Raw genomic sequence first — 17,447 nt, forward strand, 5'->3', positions numbered from 1 at the left:
CAACAGCTCAAATTTTTCCCGAGGGCATGCAGCTTTACTGTACGATTAAATGATGATGGCCTCCTCTTGGGTAAAATATTCCGGAGGTGAAATAGTGCCCCATTCGGATCTCCAGGCGGGGACTACTCAAGAGGACGTCGTTATCAGGAGAAAGAAAACTGGCGTTCTACGGATCGGAGCGTGGAATGTCAGATCCCTTAATCGAGCAGGTAGGTTAGAAAATTTAAAAAGGGAAATGGATAGGTTAAAGCTAGATATAGTGGGAATTAGTGAAGTTCGGTGGCAGGAGGAGCAGGACTTCTGGTCAGTGGAATACGGGGCGGTAAACACAAGATCAAATAGGGGAAATGCAGGAGTAGGTTTCATAGTGAATAAAATATAGGAACACGGATAAGCTACTAGGAATAGCATAATGAACGCATTATTGTAGCCACAATAGACATCAAGCCCATGCCTATCACAGTAGTACAAGTTTATACGTTAAACAGCTCCGCAGATGATGAAGAGTGTGAGGTAACAGGCGGGTTGTGGCGCCCTGGAAATATTCTATGCTCGGAATTGGGGCGGCCGCACAGGACGCTCGTCAAAGCCGGGGTCCGGCAGCAAACACGTGGCGGCAAACGTTAGCCGGACGAGAGGGGTAGCCCCAGCGCACGGTCCAGCCGTGTGGCTGGGAATTCCGCTGTGACGACGACGGTGCGTTGTGCCGATGAAGGAGATGTCTATGCCGGGAGTGCCAAAGATGGCGGACTTTGTGAAACCTTAATGGCAGACATTTCACAGTTCATATAGAAATAAATAGTAGCCAGATGAATCATGATACCGCAAAAAGAAACATGTACATTACTACCACAGTAGTACAAGTTTATACGTCAACTAGCTACGCAGATAACGAAGAGATTGATGAAATGTATGATCAGACGAAAGAAATTATTCAGATACTGAAGGAAGATGAAACTTTAATAGTCATGGGTGACTGGAATTCCATAGTAGGAAAAGTAAGAGAAGGAAAAATTGTAGATGAATGTGGAATGGGGATGAGGAACGAAAGAGGAAGCCGTCTGCTAGAATTTTGCACAGAGCATAACTTAATCATAGCTAACACTTCGTTCAAGAATCATGAAAGAAGGTTGTATACATGGAAGAAGCCTGGAGATACTAGAAGGTATCAGATAGATTATATAATGGCAAGATAGATTTAGGAACCAGGTTTTAAATTGTCAGACATTTCAGGGGCAGATGTAGACTCTGACCACAATTTGTTGGTTATGATTTGTAGATTAAAACTGAAGAAACTGCAGAAAGGTAGGAATTTAAGGAGATGGGACCTGGATAAACTGAAAGAACCAGAGTTTGTAGAGGGTGCATTAGGGAACGACTAACAACAACAGGGGAAAGGAATATAGGAGGAGATGAATGGGTAGCTTTGAGAGATGAAATAGTGAAGGCAGCAGAGGACCAAGTAGGTAAAAAGACGAGGGCTACTAGAAATCCTTGGGTAACACAACAGATACTGAATTTAATCGATGAAAGGATGAAATATAAAAATGCAGCAAATGAAGCCGCGAAATGGAATACAAACCTCTCAAAAATGAGATCGACAGGAAGTGCTAAACGGCTAAGTAGGAACGGCTAGAGGACAAATGTAAGGATGTTGAATCATGTTTCACTAGGGGTAAGATAGACACTGCCTACAGGAAAATGAAAGAGACGTTCGGAGAAAAGAGAACCACCTGCATGAATATCAAGAGCACAGATGGTAAACCAATCCTAAGCAAAGAAGGGAAAGCTGATGGCCACATTATGGAAACGGAAGAGGACGTAGATGAAGATGAGATGGGAAACTGCATGAAGAATTTGACACAGCAATGGGAGACCGAAGCGATGGTCTATTTACAATTTGTACAGAAACCAGAAGGCAGTTAAGAGATTCGAGAGGCACGAAAGGGAAGCAACGGTTGAGAAGGGAGTGAGACAGGGTTGTAGCCTATCCCCAATGCATTCACCTTTACATTGAAGAAGCAATAAAGGAAACCAAGGAAAAATTTGGAGTAGGAATTAAAATCGAGGGAGATGAAATAAAAACCTTGAGGATTGCCGATGACATTGTAATTCTGTCGGCAAAAGACTTCGAAGAACAGTTGAACTGAATGGAAAGTGTGTTGAAAGGAAAATATTGGATGAAACTCAACAAAATTATAACGAGGGTAATGGAACGCAGTCGGATTAAATCAGATGATTTCCTCAAAGTATTTGTATGGAGTGTAGCCATGTATGGATGTGAAACGTGGGTGATAAACAGTTTAGACAAGAAGAGAATTAAAGATTTTGAAATATGGTGCTACGGAAGGATGTTGAAGATTAGATGGGTAGATCACGTAACTAATGAGGAGATACTGAACAGAACTGGCGAGAAGAGGAATTTGTAGCACAATTTGACTGGAAGAAGGCATCGGTTGGTGGGACACGTTCTGAGGCATCAAGGGATCACCAATTTAGAACCAGAGGGAAGCGTGGAGGGTAAAAATCGTAGAGGGAGACTAAGCAGATTCAGATGGATGTAGGTTATAGTAGTTACACGGAGATGAAGAGGCTTGCACAGGACAGAGTAGCAGGGAGAGCTGCATCAAACCAGTCTTTGGACTGAGGACAACAACAACAACAGGAATATCTAGAAAAGATAATGTAAGTTTCACTATCATTCGTAGACCAAATCTCGTAGTATAAAACATGGATCTCCAATTTAAAACGAAAGATTAATTTATCATTATTCACTTAAATAAAATAAATTGAGTGCATGCAAAACAAGTTGCCATATGCTAAAAATTAATTAACTGACATACCTCAAAAGTAAACTCTGGAGTAAGTTTTAGTATATTTTCATATTTTTCGGCCAGGTTCACCATCAAGGAACCATCTTGTGGTGCACTGTATGTCAGAGAGAAACAATCTTCACCCATAGATGATGAAGGGACAGGAACACTTAAATAGCCAGTAGTGTCAGTAATTTGTAAATATGGGTAACCTGTAATTATAAAGCCCTTGTTCACTAATTTGCTAAATAACTTCCATATGTTTTACAATTTTTCATCACAGAGCAGAAACATAAGACGGGCAGTTTATAACATGTAACGAGCTGTAAGATGTAAGTTACTTGGACAGTAAAAATGAGCTGAAATACTATAAAACTGAAACGACTGGAAATTCAAAATTAATGAAGTATTTAAATTGTAAAACTCAAGTGTAATGGTGACAAAATGAGCTCAGAGAAAAGACATATAAAATATACATGAATAAATGACAGCATTAAATTTGCAGTTTTAAAACAGTATGAGGTATTAAAATGAATTTTGAACTCGAACAGACAGAAACTACTACCTTGATAAGGGCTGATTTGCTGACATCAGCTATAGCTATACAGTATTACCGCTACATAGGAAAGGACAAAAAGGATGATGTGCAGAGAATGTCTATAGTACTGAATGTGTATGAGACAATAAACGTGGGGATCTTAGTTTAACCTTAGAAGGTTTCGTAAGACAGGATTTTTCAGGAAGTAGCTTATTTTACCAAACTGATATGACAGAAGTGAAGTGACATTGCAAGCTGAAAATTAACGACAGGAAGAATGCAACTAAAATTGTATTAAAATGTACTGTTTGAACACTGCAGGCAGGTTAAAACAATGTACAATTCCAATTCATTTGAGTTCATACTCATCTAGGCAAATTTTTTCTTAGTTCCTTTGACTCTTACAATTCTGCCTATCTGATGCTTACTGCAGGTTGTAGTAAAGTTAGCAAATACACACAAACAAGAAACTTGGTTGTTTTATTTGTTGAAGTTTTCTCAAGATGGGGAAATGCTATGATAATATTCAATAATCTGAATGTTAACTGCTGTTAAAGAGCAGATAACAAATAATTACTTTTTCTACAGCTATCACAAAATGAAGTGTCTTTGACATGTAACAACCTGTTTGGTATAACGTAAACCATTTGCAACAAAATAACTACTAAAACATGTTCAGGCAAGCACAGTGGGGAATAAACGTTGTGAATGGTGCAGCATAAAAAGTCAGAACCTGGCGTTTTTCCAAGCAGTGCGAATGTGCCGAAGAAACTATGGAAATGTAATATTCATGAATACCTCATATTAAATTAATTACCTGAATATTAAATTAATTACCTGAATATTGAATTATTATAGTAAATACTTACTATATATAGGTTTTTTGTATGACCAGTCGACTTCACATCAAGTAAGTAAAATATAGGGAAAACTAGTACCAAAATATATAAAGAACACTCAAAATAAGTCACATGATCACAATAATCGTAATAGTGTATTATTGATAATTATGAAGAAGTACTGTGCAATAACACAAAACAATGCCAAAAAAAAGATAATACATTAAACGCAAGTAGAAGATTAAACTACTTTATATTCTTTTTTATGTTACACTGTCATTTTGAACCTTGTCACTAGACACAGTTAAGACCACCACCATTAGCACTATATTGTTTGTATTTCCCGTTACATATATTTTGTTACTTGCAGGCGTTACAACAATTTTGTCATTTTAAAAAGAAGAAAATAATGTCACTTTTCTGTGATTACTGCAGGATCATTACGAGGACATGACTTGTTTAAGCTAAAGTAAACGAAATATTAAGAAAAATTTTATAAAGGCATGTGAAATTGTCTGAGGTTATCTCCGCCGCGCGGATGTGAAAATAAAACTTAAAAACGCTGGACAGCAGCACTGTTTGAAACACAAAGCTCCGAGTTGTGGAGAACTGGGAAGCCTGGAAATGACGGCTGCGTCGAACCTAATGTGCCATGCAGCCTTGGGCTATGGCCACGGCCAGAGAATTAGCTGGTGTGGTGCAACAGCGGGTGGTGTATCCCGGGCACAGTCCTTCCGCACTCACCGGCCAGACGTTTTCGACAGGCGAAAGATCGGGGGACTGCGGAGGTCAAGGCAGCAGCGCATTCCGGCGGGTGACGAGGAAGTCTCGGACATTGCGTGTCACGTGTGGTCGCACATTATCATTCTGCAAGCTCTGAAGGTACGGGAGGCCGACAGGTACCAACACTTCACAGGCGTAGCGCTGGCTGCTTAGTGTGGCGGCAGTGTGTTGCAGGAGTGGAATCGAGCTCGACCGCAAACCATAAAATACCGGGGACAGGACCAGTATGGCGACGCGCGAGGCAACGTTCTCTCACCACGGTGTCTCCAGAGTCTAATCCGACTGTCGGTAGAAGCAGTGTCGTTCCGTTCGATTGGCCATGTCCGCCATTGCGGCACAAACGCCTGTGGCGTTGACTCGGTGGTAGACGCAGCAGTGGACGCCTTGCGGACAGTCCACGCTGCTGCAAACGACGCCGGATAGAACGCGCGGACACTGCTGCTTGTAGCGCGGGAGACTGGATTTCTTCTGGTGCGGTTGGTGACGCGCCAGAGCGATCCTACGCCTGCGACCGCGTGCAGTGGCGCAGCGGGGCGGGTGAAGTCAGTCCCGTCGCTCCACCACTCCCTCCTGAGCCCAGCGACTGCTGATCCGCACCGCAGTTTCTCAGTTCCGTCCGACACGATCACCGATCTCTCTTGGAGGATAGTCCCCAATCTCTATAGGCAACTATTCTTCGTCGGTCGAACTCAGAAACGTGCTAAGAAGACACTCGCTACCTTCTATGAAGCCTACAGTAGCTCCCTACGCACAACCACCGCATGAATGAACAATTTCTGTACGTCCACGTGGCCGTTTCTTCCCCCTTTATACAAAGGCTACTAGGAAAGTTTCGCAATACAGCTTCCTTGATTTAATTTCTTCCAAGTAATTTCCGCCACATTGAATACACCTCTCCAACCTCCCTAAACCAGTTCCCCAGGTTTATGTAGGGAGTGAGGCACACTCGTTGTCCCAAGCCCTCAGGAGGTCCTCATCACTCGAAAACTGCACTCCTTTCAGCTTCATTTTCACATGTGGGAACAGTGCAACGTCACAAAGAGCGGGGTCTGGACTGTAAAGAGGGTGTTCGAGAAGTCTCAGTCCTGTACCCCGCACATATTCAGTGGATACTTCGGCGCGGTGAGCTGCTGCGTTGTCATGATGGAGGAACCGAGTGTCCATTGTTGAACTGGGTCGCAAGTTCTTCGCAGATTGGATGACTCTGGGCAGACACTGCTCAGTGCACCGCTTAGCTGTGACTGTCTTCTGTGTGTGCAGAACAACACGCTCCACAATTCCACTCGAATTGGAAAAAAAAGCCTATCATATTCTTTTTTACTGATCGAGGTTTTCTGACAGCTACGGGTGCGTGTAGTCATCTTCAAAGACCCAAACTTTGTTTGAGTTTTAGTTGGCACATCATAATAGTACAGCCAAGTCTCGTCACCTGTCACGATATTATCGACATACTGGGATTGTCCCTTAGGAAACTTCTTTAACATCTCCCACCACCGAGTCACACGTCGCGCCATTTGCTCTTCCGTCAGTCTATGCTGCACACAGAGACAACAAAGTTTCTTTACTTGCAAGTGATCATGCAGAATCGAACGAACCGCTCGGCGCAGGATTAGCCTATCAGTCTAAGGCGCTGCAGTCATGCATTGTGCGGCTGGTCCCGGCGGAGGTTCGAGTCCTCCCTCGGGCATGGGCGTATATGTTTGTCCTTAGAATAATTTGGGTTAATTAGTGTGTAAGCTTAGAGACTGATGACCTTAGCAGTTAAGTCCCATAAGATTTCACACACATTTGAACGAACGAACCGCTGAAGCATTTAACCATGAGGTATCCTCTATCTGCTCAAGGTCGTGGCCTTCCCGTCCTCTCAGTGTCGTCCAGAGTGAGATTTCCTCTTTGGAATTCTCTGGACACACATCACAGAGTATAAAAGTCATTTCTTCAAGGCACTGGTCTATGATTAAACTAGGCGCGAGGTTCTATCACAAAACTGCCCCAGTCTCGCTTCTTGACGACGATGACGTAGCCAACACTTCAGACTAACTCTGCTAGTGAACGACTGCGCCCACCGACTTGGCACAGCGGCTGCAATGCAAGTATCAGGTGTTCTCAGAACACAGCAACAGTCGGCCTCCTGCGACTTATTGTTGCGTCGTACTGCAAACCTTTCCCAGCGCCCCGCGTACAGCGCGTAGCCGTGACGTGGCGCGCGCTGCACAGTAACGGCCGCCGCCTGCGTCTCTCGTCGCCGCGGGTGTCGCCTGGTCCTGACTTCGTGCTTCCTGCTGGGTAGGACGGGGAATTCCGCCTCATGCAAGACGCTTTTTCAGTTTCTTGCATAAGGCGAAATTTCTCGTCCTGTTTACATAGCAGGTGTGGTCATAACAAGAACTGCAACACCACAACATGACTGATTATTCCTTCTGGGTGTTGCCTTTCGCGTGTCCATCAGCGTAAATGTAATTGATTTTTTACATTACAGTATGTTCAGGACAGAACATTCTATTCCATAACAAAAAAAACGAAACAAATCTTTCAGTCGTTTACACAGAGAAAGACAGTCAGATAACTCTGTCAAGGGTTGCATACCAAGAATTAGCGGTACTACCACCGCTACAGTGGGTCACTGTAACTTTTACTGTTACAGTTATAGAATAATGAAAATAACATAATTCATTTTTACAGCCATTTACAAACTTACGGGTTTAATGTGACAGAATTGGACACACAGTTGATCGCGAACTTAAAATGGGAACCATCCCGTGATTTGGCAAAATCAGGATGACCGTATGACGTCTGGACTCGCCATCTTTCCAGCTGCAAGGCAAGTTATTTCAAAAGAAACCTCATTTTGTCTATCTCTAGCGAATGCCACTGTTTTCAAAGGACGACACTTAATAACGTACAAGGCTACTGTGACACTGTCCATTGATCTCTCACAGCCAGTCACTGCACACGGTTTTCACAAACCTGTATATCTTATAGATAAGTTTTCTTAGAAGAAAAACACAGCGCGAAAGAGTTGTGAGGAACGAAAGTGTTTTGTTTTTATTATTTACGTATGTATATTTTTTTCCAGGCCCTTACTCCGAGCTATCGAAGTAATTGTTTCCTGTGTAGAATGCGTAGGTTGTGTAGGTAGTTCTTCGATGCCTTTCTTAAGTGGGTTATTTTGAATAATCGATTTACTTTTCTTGCGATATTTATTGTATAGTTTCATTCTTCATGGAACACTTCCATCTTCACAGCTACTCTACATTTCATACCTAAGCATTTGGAAAATGATTTATCGAACCACTTTTACGCTGTTTCCCTAGAGCGCTTTGGAGAAATGAGTACTCAAATTTTTGGTGCTGTTTATGATTTATCGTATCTTTTTTACGATGATCGTTTCTCTCCAAGTAGGTCGGAGTCAACAAAGTACTTGCGCATTGGGAGAGGAAAGTTGGTGGTTGAAATTTCGTGAAAAGTTCTCGCCACAACGCAAAACGCCATTGTTTTAATGATTGCCGCATATCCTATCTGTGACACTATCGCTTGTATTTATTGATAATACAAAACGAGCTGTCCTCCTTTGAATATTTCGATGTCCCTGTCTGCTTATCATCCCATTCCGTTCACAAATACTCCAGAACAGGATTGATAAGCATTGTGTAGACAATAAATTTACTAGACCTATTACGTCCTCTAAGTGTTATGCCATTGTAACACATTATTTAGTTCGCCTTTGCCACAAAATTTTGTGCGTGATCGTTCCAGTTTACGTTGTTGGTATGCGTAAGCCCTAGTGTTTAGTTGCACTGACAGCCTTTAGATCTGTGTGATTTATCGTGTCACCGAAATTTAACGGATCCTCTCAGTACGCTGTGAATCATATCACATTTTCTATTGTTTAGAGTCGAATGTTACTTTTCGCACCATGAGTATATCTAAATTATTTTGCAACAGCTTTTGATCTTCTGATGACTTCACTAGACAGTAAATGATAGCGTCAACTGCAAACAATCCAGGCGGGCAGTTCATATTACCTCTTATATTGTTTGTATACACGGTGTTCAAAAAACAGTGGCGAGTAGTTCGGGAGCTGATAGTATGTTTCAAATGGCTCTGAGCACTATGGGACTTAACATCTGAGGTCATCAGTCCCCTAGACTTAGAATTACTTAAACCTAACTAACCTAAGGACATCACACACACCCATGCCCGAGGCAGGATTCGAACCTGCGATCGTAGCAGCAGCGCGGTTCTGGACTGAAGCGTGTAGAACCAGACGGCCACAACGGCCGGCAGCTGGTAGTATGCAGCGAAACAAGAAAAGTAAGTCCAATGAACATGGGTACGGAACCGCATACCTTCCGAGATAAACACGTGTTTGTAGTAAGGGCTGTTACTCAACAGCACTCTGCCTGCCACTAGGGGTCTGCGGTCAGCCGTGTCGTTACAGTCGTGTTGTAGGCCACGTTAGTTTTCGTCGTGTTTGTGTGCCTTATTGTACAGTACTGTCAACCCTGGGTACGTATCGTGGTCTTTTACCTCCTCCCAAACGCGGATTCACTTATGTGTTTACTGTTGTTACGCTGTTTGTACGTACAAATGGTGTAGCACATTTACGTTTTCTGTCTTCCATCACTTGTTACCAATGGAACCCTACTACTCGGTAAGTGAAATGGTGGATAGGATATTCTGCAATGCTCGAGTAAATGGATGTAGCCTTCGAGTCCGTGTCCTCTACGCTGAAAAATATCCACAGCACAGAGTGCCCTCTGATATGCTGTTCGGCAGACTTTTCCAGTATCCGAGGGGCTCGGGTACCCTCGCACCTCTGAAGACTGACGCTGGAAGGCCCTGCACGGCCCGCACGCCTCACACGGAGGAGCGAGCGCCGCGTTCGGTGGGAGGAACCCCTGGGATCGGCGTGCGGCGGTTAGCAGCAGCGGCAGCAGCAGGCGTGCCCCACTGTCTTCGTGAGCGGCTGCTGCACCCGCAACACGCACAGCGCGTTCACGCGACACCCCCGGGATAACAAGGCCGTCCAGCAGTGTTAGTGACGTCACACTAAGCGGCCCATAGCCGACGCAGCAGTCCACGGACACCTCCGTACAGACGCGCCTGATGCTAACGATCTTCTGTCCGTCATACAGAAAGGAGCGAACTATAATTCGAACCAAAGACCAAATTATATATATACTTGTAAACAGCATAAAGGTTCATAACGAAATACCGATTACATATACGGGCAGGAATAGGTTCTAGAATTCCTCTGAAAAGTGTTTAACTTCAGTACCAGAATGAACATCAAATTGTCAGGTTTTCTAAACAGAAAAGCACTTTGTTAGTAACATACAGCAATAATGAGACTTGCAGTTGGTGATTTCTACGTGGAAAAGGAAATAAGCTGTAGAGAGATTGAAAATGGTAAGTAAAGAGAGCCTCAGCCTTTTGCTCACATTCTTACATGTAATGCACTTGGTTGTTTTTCATTTCCTTACCTTTCATAACATTTTCAATATTGTTTCAAGAAGTGTATCTTCAATAGCAGAGTGAACTTGAAATTGTCAGGCTTTTCTTAAAGGAAAGAGCAGTCCCTTAGTATCACAGTGCAAGACAGAATCTTGTGTTCAGTGATGTCTATGTTAAAAGGATAATATTTGATATCTATCTTTTGTTTCCATTCTTTATTACTGGGGATACACTTGTAAAAATTCTTGAAAAGAGCTGTCACCATGAACATATGAGTAAATTCACAATAGTCATGTGTTTTATGAGATAAAGCCAACTCTTGTTACCTTATTGTAAACGAAAGTTGTGAGGGTTCTGCTATGTATGACAGTGTTTAAGATAATTTACTTTCAGTGTAATAGCTTGAAAATGTTAAGTCCTGCTGTCAGTTGGCATTTGTCACCACCTGTATGCGAGTTTTAAAGCTAAATAGTGTTCTGACAGTTATAAAATAGTGGCAAAGTTCCTCAATCGATTAAACTTATTCCTGCCCGTATATGTAATCGGTATTTCGTTATGAACCTTTATGCTGTTTACAAGAATATATATAATTTGGTCTTTGGTTCGAATTATAGTTCGCTCCTTTCTGTGTGACGGACAGAAGATCGTTAACATCAGGCGCGTCTGTACGGAGGTGTCCGTGGACTGCTGCGTCGGCTATGGGCCGCTTAGTGTGACGTCACTAACACTGCTGGACGGCCTTGTCATCCCGGGGGTGTCGGTTCACGACCCGGGGCCACAGCGTCACCGTGGCAGACGGCGGCTGATGCAGAAGTGTGCCGCACATCCACTGCTCACGCCGAAGATTTTATTTGGTGATGAGGCAGGGTTCACGAGAGATAGTGTTGTCAGTGTCCACAGCCAGCACGTATGGGCAGATATAAATCCTCAATCAATCAACACCGATTCTCAATCAATGTATGGGCAGACGTACTTGGCGATAGATTAATAGTGCCATATCTACTACCACAAAGGTTACCTAGTGGACTTTCTCGTTAATGCATGGGTACGTCGCTGGAGACTGTGCCATTGCAGCAACGAATACAAATGTGGTTCATGCATTATAACGCACAAGCACACTTTCGTCACAACGTGCGTGAGCATCTGACGCATACCACTGGCGGATTTAAAAATTTTGCGCCCCTAGTCACACCATATTATATGCCCCCTCCCCCTCACAAACAACATGTTTCAAGTAATAACTATTGCCCGATCACTTCACAAGTGCAGTTTTGGGTGGGGGCGCTGTGAGCTGTTTGTGTGTTGTGCTATGCGTCGTTCTGAAGGTCGCGTCAGCGGTCTAGTCGCGCTCAATCGAAACGTATAATGCCTCCTGGCTGTACTTGATGCACGGCAGCGGACAAAACAAACTTAAAATTACATTGTGTTAATACATTCTTCTGTCGAAAGGCAGCCGGCAGGAGTGGCCGAGCGGTTCTAGACGCTGCAGTCTGGAACCGCGCGACCGCTACGGTCGCAGGTTTGAATCCTGACTCGGGCATGGATATGTGTGACGTCCTTAGGTTAGTTAGGTTTAAGTAATTCTAAGTCCTAGGGGACTTATGATCTCAGAAGTTAAGTCCCATAGTGCTCAGAGCCATTTGAACCATTTCTTTTTCGAAAGACAACAGAAACGAACACAAGTAAAATAACTTTTCTTTTATGGCCTTTTAATTCAGCAGAGCGTGTAGCAGACAACGGATTTTTGTTATACATTCACTTTTAAAATGTTCTTTTACACGAAACCGTTGAAAAAGAAAAAGTTGTGTTACGATCTAGAAATTGAAGTGAACGTGTCATACATTACAAATTAATGCGCACTTTTACAGAGATGTGTTCAAAATTAAAATTAAACTGTCGTTTTACAATTTGACAACTTCAATGTGTAGCAGACTAGAAAACACTTTCGGTACTAATACGTGAATCTGTAGGAAAACGTAAGAAATGAAAATGAAATACAGATTTCGGTGCACGAACTAATAACTACATACAGACGAACAAACACAGAACTGGATTTGCTATTACATAATTTTACACACTACTGTGGAAAAATCAAATTTGTTTTACAGTATAATAGGTAACGCGTAAAGAATTAGACTCTGTGTAGCTAGATGCTGCATAATAAGTGTACACAATATATTTAATCCATATAAGGGCTGAAAAGTTTTGTACTGCAGCTACCGCTCTCACCAAATCTCTTTCTAATGGTATTAGCAAAGCATTTACGTATTTATCGACAGAACTGAACTACGTTATTTATTAACACTTTTTCATCTGAGCGTACTGTCTGATAACGTATATTTTCGCAGTAACTATACATTTCAGCAGACGCCTAGAATACGCATCAGTAGTAATATACTACAATACAGCGCCAGGCATTCGGGTATTGTTTAGTATTGTCGGGCGCCTTCAGTCACGTCTGCGCGTAAACGAGGTTTAGTTCCGCGTTCTGCTGTCGGAAATTGTAAAATAAACAGGTAATACGTTGTTTGTAAATCCAATGAATGTGCTCTAAGTTATAATAAAAATGGCATTATAATCTTAAATTTTGAAAACTAATATGAACAGATAAACAAACTCACCAGTTAGCAAAGTTTGCATCTGGCTTTGGCGACAGAAAACTCATTGATCATATCTTCATAGTTCAGGCGGTTATCAGTTAGGAGATCGGCTTCGCTGTGAAGAATGGACAAACTCTCCTCAGACAACGTGGAACGTAGGCACGATTTCAGTCTTTTAAGAGCCGAAACCGAGCGTTCTGCTGAACAATTTGTAAGTGCCATACATAAAAACATTCTAAGAGAAATGTCAACATTCGGAAACTCTCTTTTCGTAAAAATTTACTCATTTCGACTGTTATATCACTAATCTCAGATGACTTCAAGAGTTCCGCGAAATGAACACATTCACTAGGGAAAGAAGGCTCTAAATCTGTCATATGACGCTTGGAGTTATCCTGCACGTTCAGCAATATTGTCAGGTGAACTGTTCTTAAGGTTACTGAAAACTGTGAAGGAGTCCAACACTGTTATATAGCTTTCCTTCCTCCTCATTAATTCGGGTACACGTTGTCGAGTTCTGGGAGAAATGTTTCGAATCTAAATTTTTCCCTTCCAGTCAGAAAAACATCTTCAGATTCCGGTTCTTCGTCATCATGAAGTTTGCGTTTTCGTGATCTTTTATACGTGCATCCATAGTCTATATCCGTCACAATTTCCATGGATTTACGTATTTTCATAATAGTCGAACATGCCACGAACAGATGCAATAAATCCTACTAGTGATTCATATAATTCATGCACTATTTTAGTATCAACATTTACACTTCGCAATTTCAGATTTACACTACAGGGTGTCCGAAAAGTCTTTCCCTGATTACATAAATTGATAACTCAGGCTAGAAGTAAGATACAAATATGAAACTTGTGTCGAATTGTTTACAACTATCAAAGTTTTATTTTCTGTTTTAGGTTCGCAGCACGTACGTAGTGGACGAGGTGCAGTACCCAAGAAGCCATGTTAACCAATCAGGAGAAGGCACAGTGTGTCCTGTGGCACCATGAGACACGATCACCCTCCACAGTGCAGAGACACTTCCAGACAACATTTGGAAGGAATCCATCTGATGTCAAGAGCATTAAAGCCTGGTATCAGAAGTTCAAGAACACAGGATCGGTTGCTGACCTCCCGAGGTCGACCAAGAACCTCAGCAGACAGGGTGGAAGCTGTAAGGCAGTCTTTTCTGCGAAGTCCGAAGAAATCGGTGCGCAGGGCCTCATGTGAATTACAGATGCCAAAAAGCTCTCCCCATGACATTTTACACAAACGTTTATTGTTTCGTGCATACAAAGTGCAAATCGTTCAGTCCTTGTTGCCCAATGACAGTACACGTCGATATGAGTTTGCGGTCGAAATGCTATCACGTATTGAGGACGATGATGGTTATCTCAGACGAATTGCCTTTTCCGACGAAGCGACCTTTTTTGTCAGTGGAGTAGTGAATCGCCATAATGTGAGCATTTGGGGTTCACAACCCCCTGGCGAGGTCATGGAGTGCACCAGAGGCAGTCCAAAGGTTAATGTTTGGTGCGCGCTATTCCACGATCGAATTATTGGGCTATTCTTCTTCGCTGAGGCTACCATCACATTTGCAGTGTATCTGGACATGTTGCAACTGTATGCTGTTCTTTAGCTGCTTCAGTATCACCCCGATGTCTTGTTTTAGCAAGACGGTGCACCGCCTCATTGGGGTTTGGACGTCCGTGCCTATCTCGATATGACCTTTCCTGGGCGATGGATTGGCCGTGATGGGCCAACGGTTTGTCCTCTACGTTCTCCTGACATAAGTGCTCTACCATCTGAGCTACCGAAGCACGACCCACGCCCGGTACTCACAGCTTTACTTCTGCCACTATCTCGTCTCCTACCTTCCAAACTTTACAGAAGCTCTCCTGAGAACCTTGCAGAACTAGCACTTGTGTAAAGTTTGGAAGGTAGGAGACGAGATACTGGCAGAAGTAAAGCTGTGAGTACCGGGCGTGAGTCGTGCTTCGGTAGCTCAGATGGTAGAGCACTTGCCCGCGAACGGCTGAGGTCCCGAGTTCGAGTCTCGGTCGGGCACACAGTTTTAATCTGCCAGGAATATCAGCGCAATCAAACACCTTGCGACTCCTCGACAAATCCTTGATTTGAGACGCTTTCTCAGAACGTGCTCATACTCCCGCAGATTCATAAAGGAGTTTTGTACAAAGGAACGTCCCTTGCAAGCGCTTTCTCAGAACGTGCTCATACTCCCGCAGATTCATAAAGGAGTTTTGTACAAAGGAACGTCCCTTGCAAGATGTTCTGCAGAGAGAGGTCAAACTTTCTTGGAACGACTTGCACAAAAGAATCGCTAACGTTTTCTCCAGTCTTAGAACTGCATGACGAATAGGCCGAGACCAGACATCACACCGACTCTAGCGGTTATGGGCTAAGTGCAGTTTCTAGTGTCAATATAGGAAAGTTCTTAAAAGGTGCTTCCAGAGCGCTCTCTAAGTTCGAGGTGAACTACAGTCGAACAGAAAAGTGTGATTTGCAGCTGTTTTGGCCATCAACAAGTTGTGGCCGTGTTTAAGGGAAAGAAGGGTAAAGTGGGCAGTTTGCGAAAAGCGGCCACTGCTTGTCTGATATCTTCAACTGTGCTACTTCTTACCGAGAAGTGGCCAAAACCGACACCATTAGTGCTGTCAGTAAAGTTGACAAAGAGAGCTTGCTCCGTTATCTTTCTGTCATAACGTTTAGCTTCAAATGGCACTGAGCACTATGCGACTTACCTTCTGAGGTCATCAGTCGCCTAGAACTTAGAACTAATTAAACCTAACTAACCTAAGGACATCACACACATCCATGCCCGAGGCAGGATTTGGACCTGCGGCCGTAGCGGTCGCTCGGCTCCAGACTGTAGCGCCTAGAACCTCACGGCCACTCCGGCCGGCTAACGTTTAGGTTTTTCCACAGTTTGATGTAAGGTAAGTCACTCATATTACTTTAGTTGTTTCACTTTTATGTGGAGCAAGAGGTTTTTGCGATACCACGGTTCACACAATGCGTTTTGGCTTAAAAATATGACTCATTGTATTCTCCTTCAGTTATACTGCTTCGTGTGTGAATCACTGATACAGACATGCAGTCCGACTGGGAAAAACGGCCCCGCTACACGTTGGGAAAAGTGGTTATGGTGGCCACTTTTCCCGACGGATGGTCACAATTCCAGACATTTTATTTTCAATATGTTTATACCAGTGATAACTAATTCCTTACTTAATGCGTAGCATAACAATTGAAATTTAAAAATTACAAAGCGCTTTATACACAAAATTAATATCCGTTATTCTACTCTTATGCAGGGGTTTGCAAGAGCTTAAAGATGCCAAGAAAATACCTTCGGAAAATAGTGCCACAAACATGAGACGCTGTTGCGATGCAAAAGGCAACTGAAGCAGTAAAAAATGATAACATGCCACTTTCAACTGCACGAAAACAATTCAATATTCCACTTATTACACTAAAAGGAAGAGTTCTAGGAAAAAATAGAGATGCAGTTCGTAGTAAAAAGGTTAAGGGCAGTGAAGAGAGGGGCAACAAATTCTTAATTACGTTTTTGAAATGGAAAAGCGATTTTATAGAATTACAGTGAATGGCCAGCGGCGATTATTATTCCAGTTGTCAGAGCGTAACAAAGTACCACATCCTTTCAACAAAGGGTCTGACTGGGTAGCTTGTTTTAGAGAACGCCATCCTAATATTGGTCTTACGAAGCCAGAATCTAGCTCTATGACTAGAGAACAAGCGTTTAACAAGGTGAGTGTAGACAAGTTCTTTTTTATATCCTTAAAACACTGGAAGGTAAACGATTTCATCCTGCTCAAAGTATTTATAATTCAGATGAAGCCGGTCTTCTGGCACTTCAGTCCAAGGAAACGCCAAACTGCTATGGTTTCGTCAAATAGGCCAACTGGTTCATTTCTGGAACCCACTTATGAACAGCCTTCTAGCGTAGGCTACCTTCAGATTACAGGAGACAAACCTTCTCCAAGAGAAGCTTTCCCTCAACATCTGACCACATGTCTCTCTTAGCATCCAACAAGTGGGTTCCACATAAGCCCAAAGGATGGTAAACCTTTGCGTAATAAAGAAAGTGATGAATCAGAGACAAAGTAGGAGTCAAAAAGAAAACACTGCTATAATCACTTCAAGCTCTTATAAAAATGTATTGGCTGAAACTGAGAGAAAGAAAGATGAAAAATTTTTAATGAAAAAAAGGAAGTTCGAAGAAAACCAAACACTCTACGACGTAAAGCAACAGAAAATAAAGGTAAGAAGCTAAGAAAGTTTCTGCTAAAAAGAAACTTTTTCAGAAAGAAACGGAAGAAGAAAATTCCACTGACGAGGACAGTGACACAAACTGCTTGTACTGCAAGGAAGGGTTTTGTAGAT

General features: G+C 42.8%; 1 protein-coding gene across 2 annotated transcripts in view; it reads right to left on the bottom strand.

Moving 5' to 3' along the window:
- LOC126092026 (uncharacterized) overlaps nt 1-17,447 on the bottom strand; it is a 489,900-nt gene that overhangs the window by 284,409 nt on the left and 188,044 nt on the right. For both annotated transcript variants that reach the window (XM_049907420.1, XM_049907421.1), the window contains one exon: nt 2,844-3,025. In XM_049907420.1, coding sequence (XP_049763377.1) covers nt 2,844-3,025 — 182 coding nt within the window. The remainder of the gene's footprint in view (nt 1-2,843; nt 3,026-17,447) is intronic.

The sequence above is a fragment of the Schistocerca cancellata genome, chromosome 7, assembly GCF_023864275.1.
Source record: "Schistocerca cancellata isolate TAMUIC-IGC-003103 chromosome 7, iqSchCanc2.1, whole genome shotgun sequence".
NCBI lineage: Eukaryota > Metazoa > Arthropoda > Insecta > Orthoptera > Acrididae > Schistocerca > Schistocerca cancellata.